At 50.8% G+C, this 22,874-nt stretch overlaps 1 protein-coding gene across 1 annotated transcript; it reads left to right on the top strand.

Annotated features, from left to right (window-relative positions):
- The first annotated feature begins 12,305 nt into the window (after window positions 1-12,305).
- Window positions 12,306-17,995, top strand: MLN (motilin). The gene is made up of 4 exons (XM_037518701.1): window positions 12,306-12,422; window positions 14,290-14,406; window positions 17,100-17,208; window positions 17,988-17,995. Exons 1-4 carry the CDS (start codon window positions 12,306-12,308, stop codon window positions 17,993-17,995), a joined length of 351 nt encoding a protein of 116 aa, XP_037374598.1.
- Window positions 17,996-22,874: the final 4,879 nt, after the last annotated feature.

Here is a 22,874-nt window from a genome sequence, read left to right as displayed (position 1 = left end):
ATTCTGCTGGCTCCAGATATCCCTCCCCCCACCCACCCCCGGGGGCTCCCTGCTGATACCTGGGCCCTAGTTGTCTCTCCCCCTCCAACTTAGACAGCATGGGTTGGGGGAGCTCTCCTGCCTCTGCCCCTTCCACCACCAAATGGGACTTAAGTCCCTCCCCGCCCCCATGCTCGCAGTGCCATAATGTGATTTATGATAAAAAAAACATATATTGGTCTTTCTCCCTCCTGGCACAGAGCTCTTAAAACCCTTGGAATTTCCTAAGTGATAAGAGAGACGAAGTACAATATCTTTTGTTAAAATATTTGGTCTTTAGTCCTCGGTTCCTGAAATAGCCCCCAGGCATAAAGATGAGTGTCTTGTTCATAACCAGCCTTTTCAACACACCTGAGTTTATGTTAATGAGGTGCCTTTTGGAAAGCACTGAAGGAGGGGGCTGTTGCCAGGGGAACCAATGGTGTGATCAGAAGGTGGGAACTTTCACCCTCCTCCTCCCTCTCCCAGAGAGGGGAGAGGGACTGGAGATTGTGAGCAATTGCCAATGGTCAATGATTTAATCAATCATGCCCATGTAATGAAGCCTTCATATAAAAACCAAAAGGATGGTGTTTGGGGCCCTGCCAGGTTGGTGGGCTAACCTGGGAGTGTGGTACACTCAGGACCTTCTGGACCTTGTCTACCCTGTGTACCTCTTTATCAGGCTGCCATCTACATCTTTTAGAATACCTCTTATAATAAATGGATAAATACAAGTAAATGTTTCTCTGCATTCCAGAAACTGCCCTAGAAAATTAATTGAGCCAGAAGAAGGCATCATGGGAACCTCCAATTTATAGTCTGTTGGTCAGAAGTGTAGGCGGCAACCTGCACTTGCAATTGGTGGCGAAGTCTATGGGGATAGGGCCCCTAACCTATGGGATTTAATGCTGACTCCAGGTAGATACTCTCAGAATGGAGTTGAACTGTAGGATACCCAGCTGGTGTCACAAAATTGCTTGATGGTGTTGAAAAAAAAATACATTGGAGTTGGTCTCAGCAAGAGATAATGGCTTCCTTGTCTGCAGGGTCTCAAGGTCTGGAACTCCTAGAGGGGAAGGGCCCGCCAGCCCTCCTCTCCCCCAGAGCAAGCTTAGCCCTCAAAGAGGTGGGCTATATTCCTGTATTCAGGGCACCAACATGCCATCCCCTAGTCATTGACTATGACCTTCGATCTGCTGTTCAGAGGGTTTTATTTTTTTTTAAGGATTTATTTATTTATGCATACAAGAACTGGGGTAGAGGCCAGAGGTGTGGGGGGAGTGAGAGGATTCACCAGAGACGGAGTAGGGAGCAGAACAGGCGGAATGACAGGAATAAACTGCTGAGGGGAGCAGGAGGTGAGTCAGGAGAGGTCTGCTGAGCCATGTGGGTAGCTCCCTGGCTGGGGATCAAACTTGTGCTGCAGTGGCTGTGGATAGATTCCTAAGTTGCCTCTTAACCCCTTGCGCCACCAGGGAGGCTCCTGCTCAGAGGGTTCTAAGTGGAAGTTCTTAGGGAAATAGAAAGGAGGGAAAGAGGAAACTGACTTCCATGGAAGGCTCCCAGCAGATATAGCTACTCAGTGCTATGCTGTGGGGTGCCAGGCTTTGTGATATGGTGTGAAGGGGGGAACCAAGAATATTTGGGAAGGAGCAGCCGGCGAGATGGAGCAGACACCAAGTGGGGATAAAGGGGGATGTGGGTAACTGTCCCTGGAATTTGAGCTGGACACAAGTCAGAAGGAGTCAGGCAGGGCTGTGGGGGTGGCAGCGTGTGAGTAGAGGGCAAAAGGGAGGCCTGTGCAGTTACCACCACACCCAGCTCACTTGCCTCCTGGTGAGTCTTCTCACTGCACAGCACCTACTTGTGTGGGTCTGTGTGGAGCTGGTCCCACTAAGCCTCTGTGAGTCTTTTAGGTCAAAGTGGGGTTCTCTCCTTGGCACAGTACTGGATCTGTCATTCGAACCTTTGAGGAAAAGTTTTGAGGGGACAAACCGGGCATCCCATATGGGCCCAAGAAGGGCCGAGGCTGAGCATGGCTGCTCAGGATTCGTCTGCTCCTTTCCCTTCCACAGCAGGAAGTCTCAGCAGAGTCTGCTCACACTCTCCTCTGCATTCTCCTGAATTTCCCTCAGCTCCAGCAGGGCGCCCCCCCACCCACCACTCTTCCCTGAGTACCCTGGAAAGATGGGTGATCATTCCAAAGAAGCAGCAGGGGATGTTTTGTTGCCCTCAGGAAAAGGGGAAACATGTCCAAGTCCATTTGTTTAAACTACCAGCCCTCCAGTCCCAAGGCTGCATGCAGGCGAGCCCTGGGGTAGGCTGGGTTAACTGGAGCAGCCTGGACGTCAGCACCACGGACAGCACCCCCAGGCGCCGCGGCCTACAGGCTGGAAATGAGGAGGGAGAGGTGGAAGTAGGCCCAAGAAAAGCCCACTCTTGAAGCCCTGAGAGCACGTCCCTTTCACTCCACTTGAAGGGACATCGGATAAGGAATGTCACCTCCGGGCCCAGTTGCCTGGTAATCAACCATTCTCAGTGCCCTGCATGGAAAGGCAATTAAAGCAAGAATTAAAAAGCCATAGCATCATTTAAAATCCAATAACACGGCTGGCCTGAAATGTGTCCTCTGTCTCTGGGGAGGATGGAGGTGGGGTGTGGAGAGCTGCTGAGGACTGAGGACAGAGGGATGAGGCAACGAGGGAAGAGAACAAGGCAGAATGGGAAAATGGTGGCATGGGAATGGAGGAGGTTTCTGGGGCCTGTATGCGCCCCACCACATAGCCAATGCCTGCACACCCAGGCACCCCTTGGAAGCCCTCCCTGGTGACTGACCTGAAGGAAGTTCTCTCCTCTGGAGTCCTCAAGAGCTTACTGCCATCTCATGGAATCTGCGTTGGTTACTGGCTGCTGGTGTTTCCTTCTCAACTACAGTGTGTGTTCTGCAGGGACGGCTTGTGCTTATGTCATCAGTACCCACCCCCCAGTCCAGGGCCCAGCACAGCACAGCACTGGCTGGATGACCGTGAACTTCTCATTGATTTCCTCGCATGAATCTTTTAACATAGTCCTACCTTTGCCTCCACTGCCTCCCCACAGGCCATCCCTAAATGAGAACAATAAAACTCCCGACCCCATGAACCTGTGTCTTAAACACAAAGCCAATCTGGCCACTTCCCCCCTTCGTTTCCAGTGTCAAAACTGCTCACGCACTTCCTTTCATGTAAAAGCTCTGAATTTGCTTTCACTCCTCAGAAACGCAGAGAATTTCTAATCTACTGAGATGACGTTAACCCTTTTCACATCAAATACAGCCCTCCTGCAGGTAATCTTCCTGTCACAAGATGACTGCCTTGATGTGACTTGGAAGTGAGTGGGGATACTCAGTTCCCTTTTATTTTCCATCCTCCTCAGTAAAATCCTAAACCGGGAGGATTCAAGTTTGATTGGAGCTGTTCTTGCAATTTATGCCTCCTATCCCTTGGGAGCTTACACGTGTCTATTTTAAATAATTTCCCCCTTCTTCTCTCCTTCTTACAAAGAACAACTGCAAATCTTCTCTGAGGATAGCTTTTCTTTGGGGTAGAATTCAGTTCTGACAGTCAAACATTGCAGAGACGGGCTCTGAGTGAATAATGATTAAATGAATTAGCTCTGTGACGGGGTCTTGCCTAAGACCTGGGGATGTTATCGGAGTCCTGCAGCATTGTTGGCTGCAGTTTCCCAATAATTTGGTTGCACTTTCAAGAAAAAATATTATTCTAAGAGGTGGCAAAAGAAAAAAACAGAGGGCCGCTGCCAGGGGAGGGGAGGGCGAGGCCTGATATTCAGAGCTGTTCTGGGAAACTCTCCTATTTAGACATAGGGAAGAGTAGCCACTATCTAAACCATTCTCTCCAAATTCCTTCCGCCCGTGTCCTGATCCTGCAGTGTAAACAGAAGACAGTGCCCCTGGCTTAACCCTGCTTTCCTAGCTTGAATTTGAAGAACTGCCGATTTGGTGTGTGAGACCACAGGGAGCTGGGGCACATGATCATGGGTGGCATGACCAGGTTTCTGCTCAGACAGACACCCCAGCGAAGGGGCTGGAGCTCCGAGCACCAGCCCTGCACAGCAAACAATCCCCACTCGGTTCAGGGGTAAACCCATTCTCCTCCACTACCCCCATAATTGCCCAGACCTCCTACTTGTCCATCCGGTCACCCAGCCTCAGGCCCGAACCACAGAGAAAGCACAATCCTCCCCCTCCCCCACCCTCAGGCAGGTGGGAGGGAGGCTCTTGTGACTGCCACAGCTGTCAACGGGAAAGGTTGTGTTCGGCCCACTGCTCCCATTAGCAGCTGCTGGCAGCCCCCCAAATCCAGAAACCGTCAGCCCAGCAGATGTTGGGAAGTCAACAACTGAGGTTCGCTGATGCAATGGAAGAGAAAAAGTTTGGACAGCTAGCTCCTTTTCCCGAATCTACCCTGGACTAGGCTGACATTTGAAATGATTTTGGCTTCCATCCACACCACGTAAAACATCTACCAAGACTTTTCTCCTTCTTAAACATGAAAGCACAAACTTTTCTCTACCACAGACTTCCTTAATCATTTATGAAAATGTGTCAGCTGTCCCGGGGCCTCTTTGTTCTAGTGATTCTTGCCCTCGGATCAGGGAGCCAAGAGCTGCCTTCCCTGAAGGAGCTGAAAAGAAAGGAGAGGACTTGGCTTGGAGAGGACCAACTTTCTTTATAATTAATTTGTCACTTCCAAAGCCATCTGCTTCTTCCTCACACGCATCCATCATCACCATGAAAAATATAAATACATATGCTTAAAATTCAATTCAGAGGAGACCTGGTATCACCAGCTCAGTTCACAGAAGAAAGAGAAGAAAAACAATTCTGAGTGCAGTCCAGTCCAGAGACCCAGCTCTTAGCACCACATCCTGTCCCTGGGAGAAAAGTTATGTGACCTCCTCTCAAAGTTTTATAGCAGCAGCTCTTGTGATAAACCCCCATAAATAGAAAGGGAACCCAGAAGCAAGGCAATGACCGGGACATTTCTAGGAGTGTATTAGCCACCCGGGGAAGTATTGACCAGGAAGTCGGCAGGAATGCTATTGTAAACTCAGCCTAGTCCCCAAGTTCTGTGCACACTGTCAATAGTCCATGAGACTGAACCAAAAAGCAAAGTGTTTTATCGGATTGTTTCGGGACCGGGTTGTCGGTGTGCATTGAGTGGGCTCAACAGGAAATTGGAGATGCAGGAATGTTAATTTGAGTAGCAGATGTAACATACAAACAAGAAGCTCGACAAATTGAGAATCCATCCTGGATGGACCCTCTCCATGTCTGCATCTTTTCCTCTCCACTGGCACCATTTCTCTACCGCGGGGTTCCTGGTGCACAGTGGCCGCGTGTATCATTTTTCAACAAATCATTTATGAGTTCCGAAAAAAGACCCTGAGCCATAGAAGGAAAAGAATAAAAATACCCCACAGGGTCGCCCAAACCTGTGTACCCTGGGCCAGGGCACAGTCGCTGCCTAAAATACATCTCTCCATGCTTTGCTTGCCCTAGTTTTAAATGCCATCACCAGCAACTAGTATTTTTGCTCCTGAGCCCAGTTGTACACTTCTACCTGTGAGAGACATCAAGGACTTTGAAGGCAGAGCGACAGCTACCCCTTCCCTGTCCCTGCGCTTAAGAAGCTGGGTCCTTGCCTCTCCTGGCCTTTGCTGAACATGAGCAGTGCCCACTTAATTCCTCCCAGTGTTCTGGGCAAGTTGACCTTTCGACACCTTTCATGTGTCATCTTTATGGCCTAAGCTTTGGCACTCCCAGCAATCTTTGGGCTGGATCAGCTCATCTGAGCTCTGTCTTCCTCTTGCCAGCATTCTCTGCCTCTTTGAGTCAGCCTTCTAGAAACAGGGCTTGCCTGAGCTGCCATGCTCCACACCCCCCCCAGCCCCAGGTGCAGCTTTTCTTCCCTGCTGCCCCCTCCCTGCCATCCACACCCTAGCCTATGTCCTCCACGTCTCGGTGACATATGTCCCCAGCCCACCTGGCCGTTTCCCGCCCATGGGTCTCACCTCCTGATGTCTTCTTGTATTAGGCCTCTGTCCTCCCTGACGTTTGCTACATCTCCCAATTTAGTATCATCTGCAAATTTAATTAACATGCTTTCGCCTCCCTGTTCCAGCCCATTAATGAAGATGTGATGGCAGTACCCCGCAAACAATATTTTCAAGGTCATGAGGAGAGGAGCGCAAAACTGTTAATGCCTCTGCCCAAGATGGGGAGGAAGAGGCAATCAAGGGCCCACATGTGGTTTGAATCATTTCCTCTGAGCTTTGTGAGCTTCCTTTTGCAGGCGTGGGTTAGGCTTTATGCCTTCCCCCGGCCTCAGTCACTGCACATCCATGGCAATTCCCATCTGGAGAATGAAGATCAGATGGTGCCTTTTTATTTTTGTCCAGTTTCTAGCAGGAGAAATAGCCATTAATTGAGCATTTACAGGGGGAGATGGTGTACATAGAAAAGACAAAGTGGTCATTATTAGGCTTGTTATCCGCCCATCTCTCCATTTCTGAAGCACGAAGCGTGACCGTGGAGAACACACACCCAGCGCCCAGCACCGGACAGAACGGGGAGAGAGGGTGCGCTCCTGGTGAGCATGGGAACAAGCTCGTCAGTCAGGGGGACCACGAAGGAGATGCCCCTCTGTCCTTCAGCTTGTGCTGCCAACACTGTCCGTGACCCCAGAGCGGGCCTGTGCCCCGCATTTGTCTGCATTCCCCCCTGCACTAGAAGGAGTAGCCCATTGAGAACCCTGATTTGCCTGCCTTCCACACCAAACTGCAGAATATCATACTGTAATATTGAAAATTGCTTGGATCAGAAGTGCTGAGCCACAGGAGAGATCGGGATAATGCTATTCATGCCCAGAAAATTGATCCAGGGTTATTTACTGTTTCCGGCGATGCCCTTCTCCCCCTCTCGCACTGCAGCCCTGTCTCAGCCCAGAGGCTCCTGATCATTTCTCAGGCAGAGTGTCCTGAAGGTTTCTCTGAACCACAGCCCAGATTGGCCCAGCAGAGGCAGGGTGCTGACCTCAGAGCTCTGTTGGGGAAGGGTGGCAGGGAGCACCTTCAAATTTCTCCTTGTGCTCGGTGGCTGGCCTGGCTCAGCATCTGCCGCCCTCCCTGGGTTCAAGGCGGCCTATCCAAACCTAAGAACACACACAAACATCCTGTGCTTGTCCCAGTGGGTCAGTTCAGACTGCGTCAAGCCCCAGACACCTCGCCGGGCCATGACTTAGGGAGAGAGGGCAGCTGGGTAGAATTCCCCCAGCGGGAGACATGCGCATGCTCATTCATCCAATGTCAGGAGGCAGCAAAGCACAGTGGACTCTGAAGCCAGACTCCTGAGCCCTGCTGTTTTACTAGCCATGTGATCTTGGGCCAGTTGTCTTACCTCGGTTTTTCCACCTGGTACGTGGGATCATGAGAGATTTTTAAAAGCGAATACAGGGGCCTCTCTGGTGGCGCCAGAAGTTGAGAGCAGTGCTGTGAAGCTGTCCGCAGCCTCTGCAGTTCTGGTTCTATCCCCGTGGGCCTTGGAGCAACCCCATGGCGAGCAGACCTCTCCTGTCTCTCCCGCTGCTCCCCTCAGCAGTGTATTTCTGTCTGCCTGTTCTGTTCCCCACTCTGTCTCTGGTGAGTCCTCTAACCCTCCCGCGCATATGGCCTGTACCCCGTTCTTGTATAAATAAAAATAAATCTTTAAAAAAAATCAATTAAAAGCTAACACATGTGTGAAGTCTGGCTGTTCTTTGTCACACCTTCCACTCTCCAGACTCTGTTGTGGTCAGGGGTCAATAACGTTGTCTATGAGGGCCAGATAATAAATAATCTTTGTGGGCCACAGTGTCTACAAATATGTCAGCTCTGCTGTCATGGTCCCAAGGCATCCGTGACAATACATAGAGGAAGAGACGGCCATGTTTCTATAAAAATTTTATTTATAGACATGAGAATCTGAATTCTATGTCATTAAGTACTAGTTTTATTCTGATTTTTTAATTATTAAAATAATTATTGAATTATTATAATGATTAAAAATGTAAATCTACTCTTAGCTCATGGGCTATGTAAAAGTAAGTGGCAAGCTAGATTTGGTCCATCCCTGGCCCACTCCTGGCCTAGGTAAGACTTCAGGAGGTGAAGATGCTAGTACATCCTGCCGCCGGAGACCTGGGTACAGGAAGAGCCTTCTTGGGGTTTCCCTGAGCCTCCCAGAGCAGGGGAGACTCATCAAATGCTACTGGCCCTCATGCTACTTTTCCTCCACCAACATCTGTATCTCGTCTTAAAAGACCCTTTTGAAATAGGGACAGGACTCCAATCAGTCCAAGGTTAAGACATGGCAAACATTTGTTTTTTTAAAGGCACAGAGCCAGAGCAGACCAACAGACTGACACAGCAGGGGTTCCCGGACAAGAAGCAGCTTGCATCTGGATGTTTGGGGCAACCTCTCTGGAAGGAGCTAGTGGCCAGGGAGGGAAATGGCTTCTGCCCAACCTGATCTCAAGACCTCACACCCTGCCTGCCCCAACTTTCTCCTCATGGGACTCTGAGCCTCACCTCTCCCTGCTCCGATGCCTGTACACTACCTCTTAGTGATCTTCCAGGCTGATGCTGTCATCACATTTTGCCTGTCTAATTACCACAAGGGCCCCCAATTTGCTCCCCCATCAAATTGAAGTACTTTCTAAGGGACCCCACATTTGGGTCCCAGACCCATCCTCTCCTGACCCACACAGGCCTTCCTGGGGGGGCCCCAACCTGTGCCATCCTCTGCACTTGTGTGCCCTCATGCCAGAAGCCCCCGCTCCTGCCCACTTCCACCACCCATCAGAGCCTAGCAGGAAGAGTCCTCACAGTGGTGTCACCGAGGAACTATTGAATTGCACCTCCATTTCCTTACCTGTAAAATGGGGGAAACAAGAACAACATCCTGGTGGGGCCACTGAGGTTTAATGAGAACATGTGTGTCAAGCATTCCTGGAGTGAGCCCAGCGGGCTCTGTGTTCCAGAAACTGCACCTGCCAACAAGCCCTGACTCCAGATTACATCCCACTCTTTCCCCTTTGAACCTTTAAATTTACCATTTAGGGGCCTCCCTGGTGGCCCAGCAGTTGAGCGCTGGGCTGTGAAGCTGCCTGCAGCCTCTGCAGCGTTGGTTCAATCCCCGGCTGCCGGCGAGGGTCCCACAGGGCGCGCAGACCTCTCCTGCCGCCCGCTGCTCCCCTCAGCAGTGTACTTCAACCCTTCTGCCTGCTCTGCTCCCCGCTCTGGCTCTGGTGAATTCTCTCACCATCCCACGCTTCTGACTGTACCCAGTGCTTGTATAAACAAATAAATAATAAATCTTAAATTTACCATTTGACTCACACAATTCCAGGAAAGATTTCCTGGATATGTGTCCCCATTCAGGCAACAAACCCATAAGACTGCTAGCAGAATACACCTTACCCATCTCCTTGGCTTCACAGAGCCTCTAAGGCTCCATGGTCATGAGTCTAGGCTGTCATTTCCTTTTCATTAATTGACTGAAGGACTGTCACACACTCCTGAGTGCTTTCTTTTTGTGAGGGGCTTCAGGGGGAAGACTGAAGACAAGTGATCTTTCTAATACAGCACTCTGACAGGCCGACAGAGAATCAGATCACTAAAGAGTTGGCCTGGAGAAGCTCAACAACATCATATATTTAAGTAACAAGAAAGAAAAGCTTTTCATCCAAAGGCCCCTCTGAGCAGCAACAGAGTTCTGAGTGGGCAGGAGTGTGCCATCTGGGTGGGGCCTGGCTTCCCTGAAGCCCTGTCACTGAAGAAAGAGGCGTTCCAGAAAAGCCCAGAAGTCCACAGCGTGGCAGTTTCTGCCCATGGTTTCCACGAGCCCCAAGAATCCCAGGTCTCCACCCAGAGCCCCCCAGAGGTGGGGCCAAAGATTAATGCGCTCCTAGGAAGGAGGAGAGGTATATAAGGGCCCATCAGACCAGCTGACACCAAAGGACAAGCAGAGACTCCACCAGGCCATTCAGTCACTGATCGGTGAGTAGCCTTATTAGAAAGGCAGGGAGGGTTGTCAGCCTGAGCGCTGGTCCAGAGCTCTGTGGGGTGAGCTGACGCTCCTGTGTCCCTCTGAGCCTTAGAATACCTAGGTGGGCTCTGACCCAGAGCCCTGAGCAGATTTTCCAGGTTAAAGTCACATGCAGTGAGCAAAAGCAGGGCCACCCTGAGGTATGGAAGCTGGAAAGAAGTGGGGGTGGGTGCAACTCCTGGAAAGAAAGAGGTTGTTTGGAGTGGGTGGTGCCACCCACTGCCGGCCAGGAGCCCAAGCCAGAGCTCAGCGAGGACACAGGACACCACCTGGCCTGGAGGCTTTGCTTGAAAAAGCTGGTCTCTCAGGAGACTGCACAGTTAGGCAAGACTAGCTGGGCTGCTAGGGAGGGGGAGGAGGAGACAGGTGTCCCTCATCCAGAGCTGAGCACTTGAAGGCTGGAACCCCATCCCTGATGATGGAACAGGGAAGTCAGTGCCTCATGGTAAATGAAAAGCTCTCTCTCCCACTCCGAGCTCCCCGAACACAAATGAATGTAGGTGACATGCCAACTGCCAGTTGGATCAAGAAAATGAGCAGCAATTGGATTTTGCCTTTTTTTATTTAAAGTTTTTATTGATTCTTACGGAGTGAATTAAATGTGAACACCAGAATGAAAAGGGATCTATAGCATCTCTGTGAAGGAAATGGGACACTGGAAATGTGACACATCCATCTGCCCTGGGAAGGAGAGCCAGGACCCAGAGGCTCTGGGGAAAGGAGGCGAACAGAAGGGAGCAATCGCGATTCAGACCTCCCCACCCCAGCTCTCACCTCACCCCAGACCTCTGCACAGGACCTCACCTTCCAAGAAGGGGTCTTCGGTGGGTTAAGATGGACCCACTGAAGGATGGACCCTTCCCACCTTCAGGGGAATCTGTACACAGTTGGCAAGGAAGGCTTGGGAAGTCTGAGCCCTTGTGTTCTTGCTCAAGGAGTTTGAGCCAGATTGGGAAATCAGAAGTGTGGGCAGCGGGAGAGCAGGAAGGCACAGGGAGTGTCCTGCTTAGCTGTGGGGGCTTCAGATGGCTGTGGAGACAGGTCCTGGAAGAAAGACAGAATGCAAGCCTGCAGTCTTGGAAGATTCTCTCCAGAAGGAATCAAGGTTAGACCTGCAGAGGAGTCTGGAGGTCAACCCAGGGCAGGACCCTCTCCTGCCAATGGAATCCACAGCCTGAGGTTTGTGGAAGCCCTGAGTTGACTCCTAGCTCTTCACCTGAAACCCCTTAATCAGCCCCGCCCTACCATCATGGAGGCTCTCCCTGCTCTGGGGACCTGGCTACTGTGCTCAATAGCTCACCCAGCACAGGAATGCTGACGGCCAGCATACACGCAGCAAGCCTGCCCCCTGCGATACCCTTCTCCGCCTTCTGTGGAGCAACATGCCCCAGTTCATGAACTGGGGCAAAGTGCCCCAGCCTCAGAAGGCCAGGCTTCCCGCTCCCAGTGCCTGTGAATGAGTCTACACACCCCAGAGGGCACCTGCTCCCAGGAGGGCATAAGATGTGGTAGGTTTGTGTCCAGAGCTAGTGCTAGACCCCAGAGAGGGGAACCCCACTCTCAGTTCTTAGATACTGCTCCACACTGAAGTTTTCCATCTGGTTCTGGCTCCACAAGAGCAGGGAAAGCAGCCCTTTCTGCTCTACACCCAGGGTCTTGACCTGGTACTCTGAAGTCGAGTCAACAGCATCTGGCCCTGGGCCCATCCCTTCATCACCCTAATTAGCTCAGGAAGCAGAGAAGACTTCCTGGATCTCGGTGTGTAGCTATTGATAATATAGGAGATATATTTCTCTGAGACACGAGGTCTCCACATGAGTCCAGCTGACCCCAAAAGACAGCGCCTAAAATAAAGCAAAGGGCTGACAAGTAGAATGTTTCTTCCCAAATGTACAGCAGGGGATTGGGGGCCTCTGCATAACACTAGGTCAGCTTCCACAGTCTGGAGCAGAGAGCCTCTGAGCTCATCTGGTGAAGCCCCACCCCAGGCCCAAGTCCAGAGAGGCTAAGCAGCTTGCTTAAGATCACACAGCAACAGGTGGGCACAGGCCAGAGCTGAGCGATCCTGCCTCTGACAGGACAACAGTCCACCATTGTACTTGGTGACAGGAGCTCCTTATTGTTGTCCAGTTCCAAGATGGTGTCCCGCAAGGCTGTGGCAACCCTGCTGGTGGTGCATGTGGTCGCCATGCTGGCCTCACAGACAGAAGCCTTTGTTCCCCTCTTCACCTACAGCGAAATGCAGAAGATGCAGGTAAGAGACCCCCCCTGGCTGCCCACCCCCCAACACCACCACAGTAACCCATAGCCCTGCTCAGCACCATATGGCATCGCTCCCTCAAAGTCACAAGGGCCCTTTCAGTAAACCTACATTTAATCCTCGATGCTAATGACACCAGGGAGAGCACAAAGACCCTGGACACAAGATACCCACACCCCAAGCTCCAGCCATCTCCCTGGCCACCTTTACTCCACCAGTGTCACTCAAAGGTGTCTGTGGCTCCCACAAGCAACAGCAATTCTCATCCCTGCCCATACTTGAGAGGAAATTTTCAATTAACAAGCCAATAAATATTTGCTGAGCATCCCTGTGTACAAAGGGCCGCCTTGGGTGAAAGGCCAGACACGCAAGGAAATCTCAGATCTGCCCATCTTCAAGGCGCCTGGGAGCCAAGACACAAACACATGAAAAATTAACTAACAATAGAAGACAAAAGGGAGATGTCACAAGGCAGGACATGATTAATCGCCCAATAAGTGATGTTGATGGTAAGTACTCAAGTTCAGGGGAGGGAGAAATCACTGTGGGCTGGAGCGTGTTCGGAAGCCTGTAGGGGAAAGTAAAACCTGAGTTTGGGTCTTGAGGGAGAAGGAAGGAGGAACCAGAGCGAGAGCAAACATCCAGGATGACAAAGAAGGGGCTTCCCATGCGGTGGCCCAACACTTCCTTCTCATTCGAGAAGAAAACCAGGCAGGTTTATGAACGCGGGCATCAGGGCCTAAGGAAACTGGGCTGCTGGGCCTGCCTCCTGTGCCTCTCGCTTTAGATGCCAAGGGGTTCTGAGTGTCTGGCCAATATTTGTTTCTCTTTGACCTGAGGAGATGAAGCAACAGGACTGTGATGTCCCACTCTCTGAGACTGAGCTCCAGTAGGGACAAATACCTGAGTTGGGGGTCTGGGAGGGCGTGAGCTGTGGTTTGGCCACTGCTGTGTTTATACACTGTCCAGGGCACGCTTCTACCCTGAGTCTCACCCGCTCCCCCAGGAAACAGTGTCCTTGCAGGGGCAAAGCTGGACCAAGCACCCCTTCTTCAGGGAGAGACATGGAAGCAGGGAAAAGGTGCAGAGGGCCCCCTAAATACACCTTCCAGCTCCCCCTCAAAAAGGCTGCCCATTGTTCTAGAACAGCCATGTGTCACGGCAGGTCCAGAGCCGAATCCCAAGAGTGTCACACAAGGACCGAGGGCACGGGGCACGTCTGGCCTCAGCCCTTGGACAGCTGGCAAGCAGGATGCCAGGCGGGATGTGGGGCTGGACAGGAACAGTCTGACTTGGTAGCACTTATAAACTAGTAAAATGGCAATGAGAGGACACTTTAAATTAATATGCTCTGTGGTTTTTCTCCTCATAATTGCCAGGCACCGGGATTTTTATGAAGAAGCTGCAAACTCGTTCTTCCATAATTCATCTCCCTGTCTTGCTCTTATAAATCACCTCCCAGGGACTCCGAGTTTCTGGGCCACCCCATGGCGCCCTCTCAGGCTAGGCTGTCTTGCCACTTTTTTTATAGGCTGTTTGCTAAGAAAGACGCATTTTCACACTTAATATGTATGAAGGGCAGCCATTCTTCTCAGCATTTTAACTTAATTAACAGTAACAATTTGGGTGTGCTGTTTGAACTACGAGGGGAAGGATTCCTAGCCAAGATCATCTGCTGGGGGGCAGCTCCAAGGGCTGGTCTTAAGCTGTTGGTTTCTGAGGTGCCTCATGCAGCAAGCACCTGGGGAGAAGGGGTGCTTGGGGCCTGTGAGCAGCTCAGGCCAGTTAGCACCATGGACAGGGACAAGGGGCCTGGAGGTTGTTGAGGGAGGGTGGATTCCAATTTCCTGCTCTGCCCCAGGAAAGGGAGCAGAACAGAGGGCGAAAGAAATCCCTGAGTGTACAGCAGAGGTCCGAGGAGGTGGGCCCCCTGGTCCCCGTGGAGCACACAGAGGAAGAAGAAAACCAACTTATCAAGGTGAGCAGATGGGGACACTACAGAGAAGTCGAGCAGGGAGATGGTTCCCCTAGCCAGAATGGAATGTTCTAGGATACAATAGTGAACCCAGCATCTAGGTCACACTTAATATGTATGAAGGGCAGCCATTCTTCTCAGCATTTTAACTTAATTAACAGTAACAATTTGGGTGTGATGTTTGAACTACAAGGGGCGGGATTCCTGGCCAAGTTCATCTGTTGGGGGGCAGCTCCAAGGGCTGGTCTTAAGCTATTGGGTTTCTGAGGTGCCTCATTCAGCAAGCTCCCTCCTAGTCAGGAGAGACAGACACCAGCAATGAGACAATAAACCATCTTTGGCGCCAGATAAGGAGTACAATAGAGGATGATAGGGTGGGTTTGGGGGCACTTTGGCTGGGGGAAGGGCCAGGGAAGGTCTCTTGGGGGAAGTGACATTTGATTGAATGTCACCTGACATTCTGAATGTGACATGCCAGAACAAACATGGAGTGTAAAGGCTGTACCTCGGGTACCCAGTGGGTTTGTGGGCCTCAAAGCAAGACGTACGGGAAGGAGGCAAGAGGTTGGCAGGGGCTGGTGGGCCAGGCAAGATGTCAGGGAGGCTCAAAGTCACCTGATCCAACCTAGCGAGACCTGGAGCAGCAGGCACAGAGGCAGGAGACCAGTCAGCAAGCGGCGACAGTCCTCAGGAGAGAGATGACAAGGTGCCAGGTCCTCCCTTAGACAAGAACCCAGGAGACAGCTACAGCATCTAGACACAGGGCACTTGACCTTCAGCACCAATGTTGGATGTACAGTGAGGGGGTTAGAAGGAGCCTTGAGTCTGTCCAGTAGGGCTCTTTACTTTCACAGACTGATTTATTCAGTTGATGGGAACTCACTGGGTCCCTGCTCTGTGCAAGGTGCTTTCCAGGCCCCGGGGACAGAGTGGTAAATGAAAGGGACATATCCTCCGCCCTCACAGAACTCACCCTCCAATGGCGGGCCAGAAATAGCCCACAAACAGGATAAATAAGCAAACTTTATAGTGTGACAGGTGTTATGAGGGAGATAAGGCAGGGAAAGGACATGGGATTGTTTACATTTTAAATAGGGTGATCAGAGTGGATCATTACTAGATGGTATTAATGCCAAGACCTGAAGAGAAGGATGGAGTGACCAGAAGATGTCTGGAGGGAAAGCATTCTAGAAAGATAAAATAGCCTGTGCAAAGGCCCTGAGGCAGGAGTCAGCCTGGTGCACTAAAGGACTGCAAGACCAGAGTGACTAGAGCAGAGAGGGCTGAGGGAGAAGCTGGAGGTGAGGCCAGACCATGTGGCGCAGGCAGGTCAGTATGAGTCTGGATTTCAAGAGAGGTTAGGGCTGGAGAAAGTAGGAGTTATCAGTGAGATGAACTTTTGAGCCAGGATGAGGTAAGATCTCTGAGGGGATGGGGTGGACGGAGGAAGAGACCCCAGAACTGAGTGTGGGGAACTTCCCTGCAAAGGGGCTTGGGATGAGAGGAGCCAGACATCTAGAGAGAGTGAGGGCCTTGCCAAGGTCACACAGTCAGGGCAGAGCTCCCACTGGCCAGTGTTCTTTCAACCCCATTGGGTTGACACAACTTGGAGGGTCAAAAATTTTGTGGCCCAGAGAGTGACCTTGAAGCTATTGCAATACTGTGCTGGGGCTGGGGGGAGAGGTGTCCTGTCCTTCCCACACACTCTTTTGGCTTTCAAGCCCTACAGTTGGCAAAGGCAGTGTTTGTTCAGAACTGCCCTCTAAATGCATCTGAGGCCGAGCTGAAGACACTCACTCCAGTTTTCATGTTATATTCATGTCATATCCCAGGAGGCTTGGAGTGAAATACCTCTGGGTCCTCCCATGATGTACAGGCCTTTCTGGATCATTAGTCCAGACTCCTCACTTGAAAGTGGACAGGCAGAACCACTGCAAGAGACCGGCGTTGCAGGGCTGGAACCCAGGCTCCTTGAGACACCTCCCCAGAGAGACAGGGAATCTCCAAATATGCCTGTTGGATTGTCCAGCAAAACCCTGAGTAGGGAAAGCTGTGAGGGATGATGGCAAGACCATCCAGCGCCGCTGGCTCACCTGCGCAAACTTTATTGGTGGAGAGTCTCTAGAGCGCTGCTCCAGGGTGTCACTCGTGTCCCCACAGTGCTAGAGAAAGCGCAGCTCGAGCCAGGTCCCCTAGATGGAATGTCTTCTCCCTCTGCTACTTACCTGTGTAGCCTTGAGCAAATTACTCAACCTCTTTGTCCTCACCTGCAAAATGGGGACACTAATAACATCTACATTGTACGTAGGGTTATTGCAAGACTTAAACTACACTTCAGAAGGATGCCTGGCATCAGAAAGCTCTATATTGTCAGCTACTCTTATTCAGAAGCGGGTGGGGAGTTCCCTCCCCATATGAAAGCCAAGGGCTTCTTGCCAAGCCCACCCTGTTTGTTGATCCCCCTCCCAGCAGATCTCAGTGACTTCCAGGATCCAACCCCCCTGCTTAGGCCTGGGGGGAGGGTGCCAGAATTCTCTGTGGGCCCTTGAAACCCCAGAGGATCCCAGAGGATGGAGGTGGGAGGCATCAGCAGGATAGTGGGGCTGCGAGTGGTCCCTCCTACCACCTGTGGGGCTCTGGGGTTAAGGACCCTCTCTGTGCCTCTCTCTTCTAGTTAACTCTGCCTTATTTCACAGCTGACTGCTCCTGTGGAAATTGGAATAAGGATGAACTCCAGGCAGCTGGAAAAGTACCGGGCCGCCTTGGAAGGGCTGCTGAGCGAGGCGCTGCTGTCCACCCAGAACGGTATGGGGAGGGTGGGGCGCCTCAGCAGCCACAGCTGGGATCTGGCCTCCGCCCCCTCTGATGTAAATATTCCAGAAGCATGTCTGAGCCAGGTTTGGTGACTGCGCTTTGTTTTTCTGCTTTGCACTTGAAACCATGAAACCGTCTTCTCAGGCAAGTGCAGCTGTCTCCAAGGTGGGGGCCTAATTGCAGAGTAGGGGGGTTCTGACAGCTGCTGGTGGCCAGCGAGGCCAATTCTCGTCAGGGGCATCTGAAGGCCCTGCCTTGATGGCTCTGGTCCATTTCTCAAATACCTTTGTGCAGAGGGACAACAAACAACCCACCCCCACGCTCCCAGGGCTCCAGAGAAGTTCACTGCCTCCCCCAACAGCACTGCCGCTGGGTGGGCACTCTGAAGCACGCCTCGGTGCAGCATGGCCACAAAAGCCTGCACTTATTCATCTGTTCTGCAGATGGAAGTCCTGAGCCCTTTTTGGCCTTGCCTAGTTCAAGGTTACCCGTGCAAAGCTAGGTCTCATCTGACAAACAGCCACCAATTACTTCTCACAGTCCCCAGGAGGAGAGCAGAGAAGTAGAGAGGAAGTGTCATAGGAAGTAGAGGTTAAGGAACTTGCCCCAGGCTATAGAAAAAGCTAGAGGTTCAGTGAAAGGCCACAAAACCCGCCCCTGCTGGGGACCTCCCTCTTCCCTCCCTACTGCAAGTGGGTTTAGAAGATGCTTTCTAAAGCCGACCAGCTGACACCACTGAACTGCAAACTTCTTTTGCTTTCCCGCAACAGCCAAGTGATACCTACCCACTTCAGGGAGAAGGTGGACAGATCTGGGGGCCCTCTCTCATCCGAGGGAGGTCCTAGAAACCTGCACAGCCTACCAATTGGATCCAGAAGGAAAACACCCTCTCCCAAGGAAATCCCCTTCCAGCAAATAAAGCGTGAGACATGCAGAAATGACTCTTTTATTTAATATTTTAATTTCCAAATGTCACATTCAGGTCATGCCATAAAGGGGGGGAAATCTAAACTCAGAGGGAGTTGGCTATAAATGGTGCATACATTAACCAAATGTGTGCCTTTTTAAAGCTCTATTTTCAAATAGAACTTATAGAACTTTCGACTAGAACTCAAATACTAACTTAGAGCCATGGAGTTGGAAGATGTGCTTCAGTTCTTCAGTTACAGGTGAGGAAACTGAGGCCCGGAGAGCTGGCTGCTTTTCTCGCCCACAACTGAGTCAGTGGCAGGGCAGACTGGAATTCGGGTCTCTGAATCCTGGTCCACTTTCTGTTTACTGATGAACTCAAGGTCTAATGGGCCAGAGAGTTTTAAGGCCTCTGCTCTCAACCCCTTGCTGAGTTAACTTCCAGCTAGCCCTTTAACCTCAATGAGCCTTTGCAAAAGCAAAGAGGTGATATCTGCCTTGAGATCTGGGGACCCGGGCACCAAGCAAAGAGTAAATTACTATTATTATTACCACCTTGTGACGAGATGCTCCAGCATCTGCAGTGAAATTACACAGCCAACCCGCTTATTTCTGCCTTCTCAACAAAACTACGTGGGAAATTTCATTCTAATTTAATTTTATATTAATGAATGTTCATTTATTTATAAACTGGGGCCACAGAGGAGCCGCAGCTCCCTCCATCCATAGGTTACCAGCAATTAGACACAGTGCCCCAACCACTGTGTGGGCTTAGCCACAGATAGTAATTACTGGAACAAGAAGACTCCAGCCCTTAAAAAAGACCCTTGACTGGGGGCTCTGAAGATGCAAAGCTTCCATGGCACCCTGCACACAGCACCTTCACACAATTTCCAATGCGTGCTGATCAACCCAATTGCACCTGGAGGTTTGGGGACATTTGGCCAAGACACCAGATAATAAATGGAGAGAAAGGGCTGCAGCAGGGCACAGGGGGAGAGAAAGAAGAAAGACACAGGAATCTATAAAGCATGAGATTGGGAGGAACAGGATCCAAGACTTCTCCGGGCCCTTCGGAGTTCCACCATGCCAGTTCACTCCATTATCTGTAACACACTCCAAGAAGCAGAAAAACAAAATGCTCACAGTTTCTTTCCAAGTGGAAAACAGATTTTGTCTTTTCCTCACCCTCTGCTCTGAGCTGTCCCTCTCTAAGACCACGTTCCCCACACACAGGCATTTCTGAGGCAGGAGCTCCCTAGCATCCTCTTAGGAATTTTCCTTATGATCCCAAGGGGTTGAATAGCAGAGTAGAAACAGGCAGGTGAGAAAAGAGACCCTTGGAAGATTTCATCCCAGGTGGTCTGCATTTTTTTTTTAAAGGGAATTGGTTCAGCAAGCACAGCACCTGGGAAGCGCGAGGGTGCTGTGTCCTGCAGAAGAGCCCCGGGCCACACTCACTGCTGCCAGGACTGTCCACGACCCTCACGGTGGCCTGTGATGTGCTCTCAGTAATGAGCCGCAACAAGGACCCAGCCTCCACTTGCATCTGTATGCACAGTGCCCCCACTGCCTGTTTAGATGTGTCGGCTCCTTTCTTCTCGTTTTTCCTCCTCCTGCCACTATTCGATTTCTCACACAATCGGCTCAAATAATTCTTTTTCTCCAATGAGCTCCTCCAGTTTCCAGGACAGCGAACTCGATTGCTTACAGGACATGCACAGCCCTGGAAGAAATTAAAATTGGGGGAGGTTGGGCAGGATTCTGTGAGCTGAGCCAAGAGAAAATGACCGTGTTTGCACAAAATGGGTAAAGACACATTGTTGGTTAAAGCCATAGAACGCCTGGACCAGGACGCCGCTGGGATCAGAGGTGGGGAGAAAGCCCAGAAGAAATGTGTCCTCAAGGATGCCAGGCCTCCTCATATCCCAAGGAGGGTTACCCAGCAAAATCTGCAAGAATCTTTCCAGATACCTGACAATTACAGAGTTGCAGATTGCCAGTCTTCATCTGGAATGTACTTTACACTTAACAGGACCATGGGTAATTATGGGGTGACCTGCGCTGAGCTCCACAAGATGGAGATGATGAGGTATTTTCTTGGTAACCACATCGGTGTGATTTTATAATTACTGAGCTACATGGATTTGCCATGAAATTGAATAGTTAAAAGCAAAGAGTAATTGCCTGATATCTGTACTCTGTAATTTAGTATAATCTAATCATGGACAAAGCCCAAAAGAAAATGTTCTGAAAGCATTACATTTTTCTTCATACACAATTTGTTATTGACATTGGGGAATGTAGTCTGTGCTCTAAAGGAACATTTACCCACAGATATCAAAGTGTGAGAGTGGTCAAACGAGTGTAAGCATTGTTCCATTATCAACAGATTATGAAAAGCAGGTGACATCACTGGCCCAAGAAACCCATCCTGACTTGGCTCTGTGCCCCTGTTTGTCCCTTTCTTGGACCTACAGAGATGAAAACAGCAACCCTCCTTTACGTGGGGGCACTGAGATGAGGCACCAGGATGGGATAAAAAGTTGGGTAGTGCTGGCTCCATTTCAAAATCTGAGCCGAAGATTGCACCCACTTTGGTGCACCTTTTCTTTTCTTTTTTTTTTTTTGGTACCTCAAATTTTTATTTATATATTTAATTTTTCATTGCCATTTGTTTCTTACATCTTTAATTTTTGGATCATGTTGGATTTCTCCCCACCAGTGTAATCCCCATAGCTTCCCACCACCACAGCACCTGTGATCCATCACTACAGGCCCTTGTGCTCCTCCTTCCCCCGTTGTGACCCTTCCCCCACCCCCACTGTATGCCTCAGACGTATGGTCAGCTTGCAAGTTTTGTCCTTTTTTCCCCCCTCTTTATTTGGTTCTCTATATTCCACATATAAGTGCAACCATCCAGGATTTATCTTTTTTCTCCTGACTTATTTTACTTAGCGTAATCCCTTCCAGCTCCATCCATGTTGCCACAAATGGCATGAGTCTGTCTCTTTTGATGGCTGAGTAGTATTCCATTGTGTAGATACACCACATCTTCTTGATCCAGCCCTCTGCTTTGGGGCATTTGGGTTGTTTCCATATCTTGGCTATTGTAAATTGTGACACAATAAACATCATGCCATGTTTTCAGCCACATTCTCAGCGCCCCCGGGCCCCAGTGTGACAGCACCCATGACATGCTTCAAAGACAGCCCAGAATAGCAGAGAGAGAGCCACGGAGACCATGAGGTGGCTCAAGGACAAGTCCATGGTCCCTGAGCATCTTTAAGAACCTGATTAATGTGTGCAGGGCTTTTTGCAGGAAGAGAAAGAGAATGGAACCCACTAAAAGATTTATGGCTGTTATTATTGTAAGGCTCTGCTGAGACAGAGAGAGGTCAGCAGGACCCGCAGGCAGCGTGGCAGCCCTCCGGGAATCCGAAGCGTCCCCATAGCAGCCCCCTTGTCTCCCTAAACATGTGGTTTCTAAGTAGATTTAGACATTACAGCTTGTTTTTCTTCTTTTGCCTTTAATAAATCAGAAGACCGACCGCAGCCTGAGCGACTCACCTTAAAAAGGAACCCACAAGAAAGTGATAGAGAAAGGAGGGCACACAGGGCAGCCGTTGACTTTGCAATATTGCCCTTAATACTCTACAGGGCCAGCCAAAGCAGCGCATTGAAGACATAGAAAAGGAGATTCTAGAAGACCTCAAAGGACCTCAGGGGCAGCTCCAGATTCAGGAGAGGGAGACAAAGCAGCACTGAGGCTGAGCCCTCCGGGGTCTACACAGTAGTCAGTGAAGGAAGCATCCTATGGTGGAAAGTGAAGAGCGAAACGGGCTGACTTCACCAAAGCGGCACCAGGTACCAGGGCTCAGGGCAAAAAATATTGGCAGAGGACTACAGAGGTGTTATCTCTCCAGGGAAAGCACAGAAGGGAGCAGGGAGCTCAAGAGGAAAGGCCCCAGAGCAGAGAGGAATGATTGATTTTCTCAATCAGATTGTGAGATTTCTTCTCCGAGGGGTGGGAAGGGAAGCACTGATGGCAAAGAGGTGTAAGTGATGGCAAGTGTAGGGTAAGTAAAGTGTCAGGCTTTTCTGCCCTCCCGCCATTAGTACTGATGATGGATCCCTGCCATCCTGAATGCATGCCTGATGGCGGGCACCTGGAGTGGGGTGTGGGCATGCATAGGTGGGATACACCTGGGCTAAGTCTGGGGCTTATAAGGGCGGTGTCACGGGGACGCCAGCAGAACAGCAGAACCACCAGAAGGAGATCAAGCGAGAGAATAGCACCAGCAGAGAAGCAGGGACACCACGAGAGAACACTAGAGAGCCCAGAAATAGTAAAGACTGGCCAGAGGTTGGGAGGCCTGCCAGCCTCCTGGCCCTCTAGCACCTCTGCCTCCCCAGCACCCCTGCCTGCCGTGTACCTAGTAAACTCAATAAAACCCTGAAAAAGCCACCAAGGGCTCCAGGACTCTCCTTTGCCCCATCTGCATGGCATCATAGAGATCCTGCTCTGTGGCCTTCCTGCCGCTGCAGCAAACTACACCAGAGGCCTGCCAGACCTGCTGAGACAAGGCCGGGACTATCAGAAGCCACATGGAGGCAGAAGGCTGGGCCACAGGAACAAAAGGTCATGGAAGTCGGTTCTAAATTAGTGGGGAGACAAGGATTGGGATGGGGTGGGAGGGCTAAGGCTCATCTGGTCCTAGGTGTATGTAGCAGCAGCAGCAGCAGCA

This window comes from Talpa occidentalis, unplaced genomic scaffold (assembly GCF_014898055.3).
Source record: "Talpa occidentalis isolate TD23 unplaced genomic scaffold, MPIMG_talOcc4v2.1 talOcc4.2, whole genome shotgun sequence".
Lineage (NCBI taxonomy): Eukaryota > Metazoa > Chordata > Mammalia > Eulipotyphla > Talpidae > Talpa > Talpa occidentalis.
This window is presented reverse-complemented; position numbering and strand designations above follow the sequence as displayed.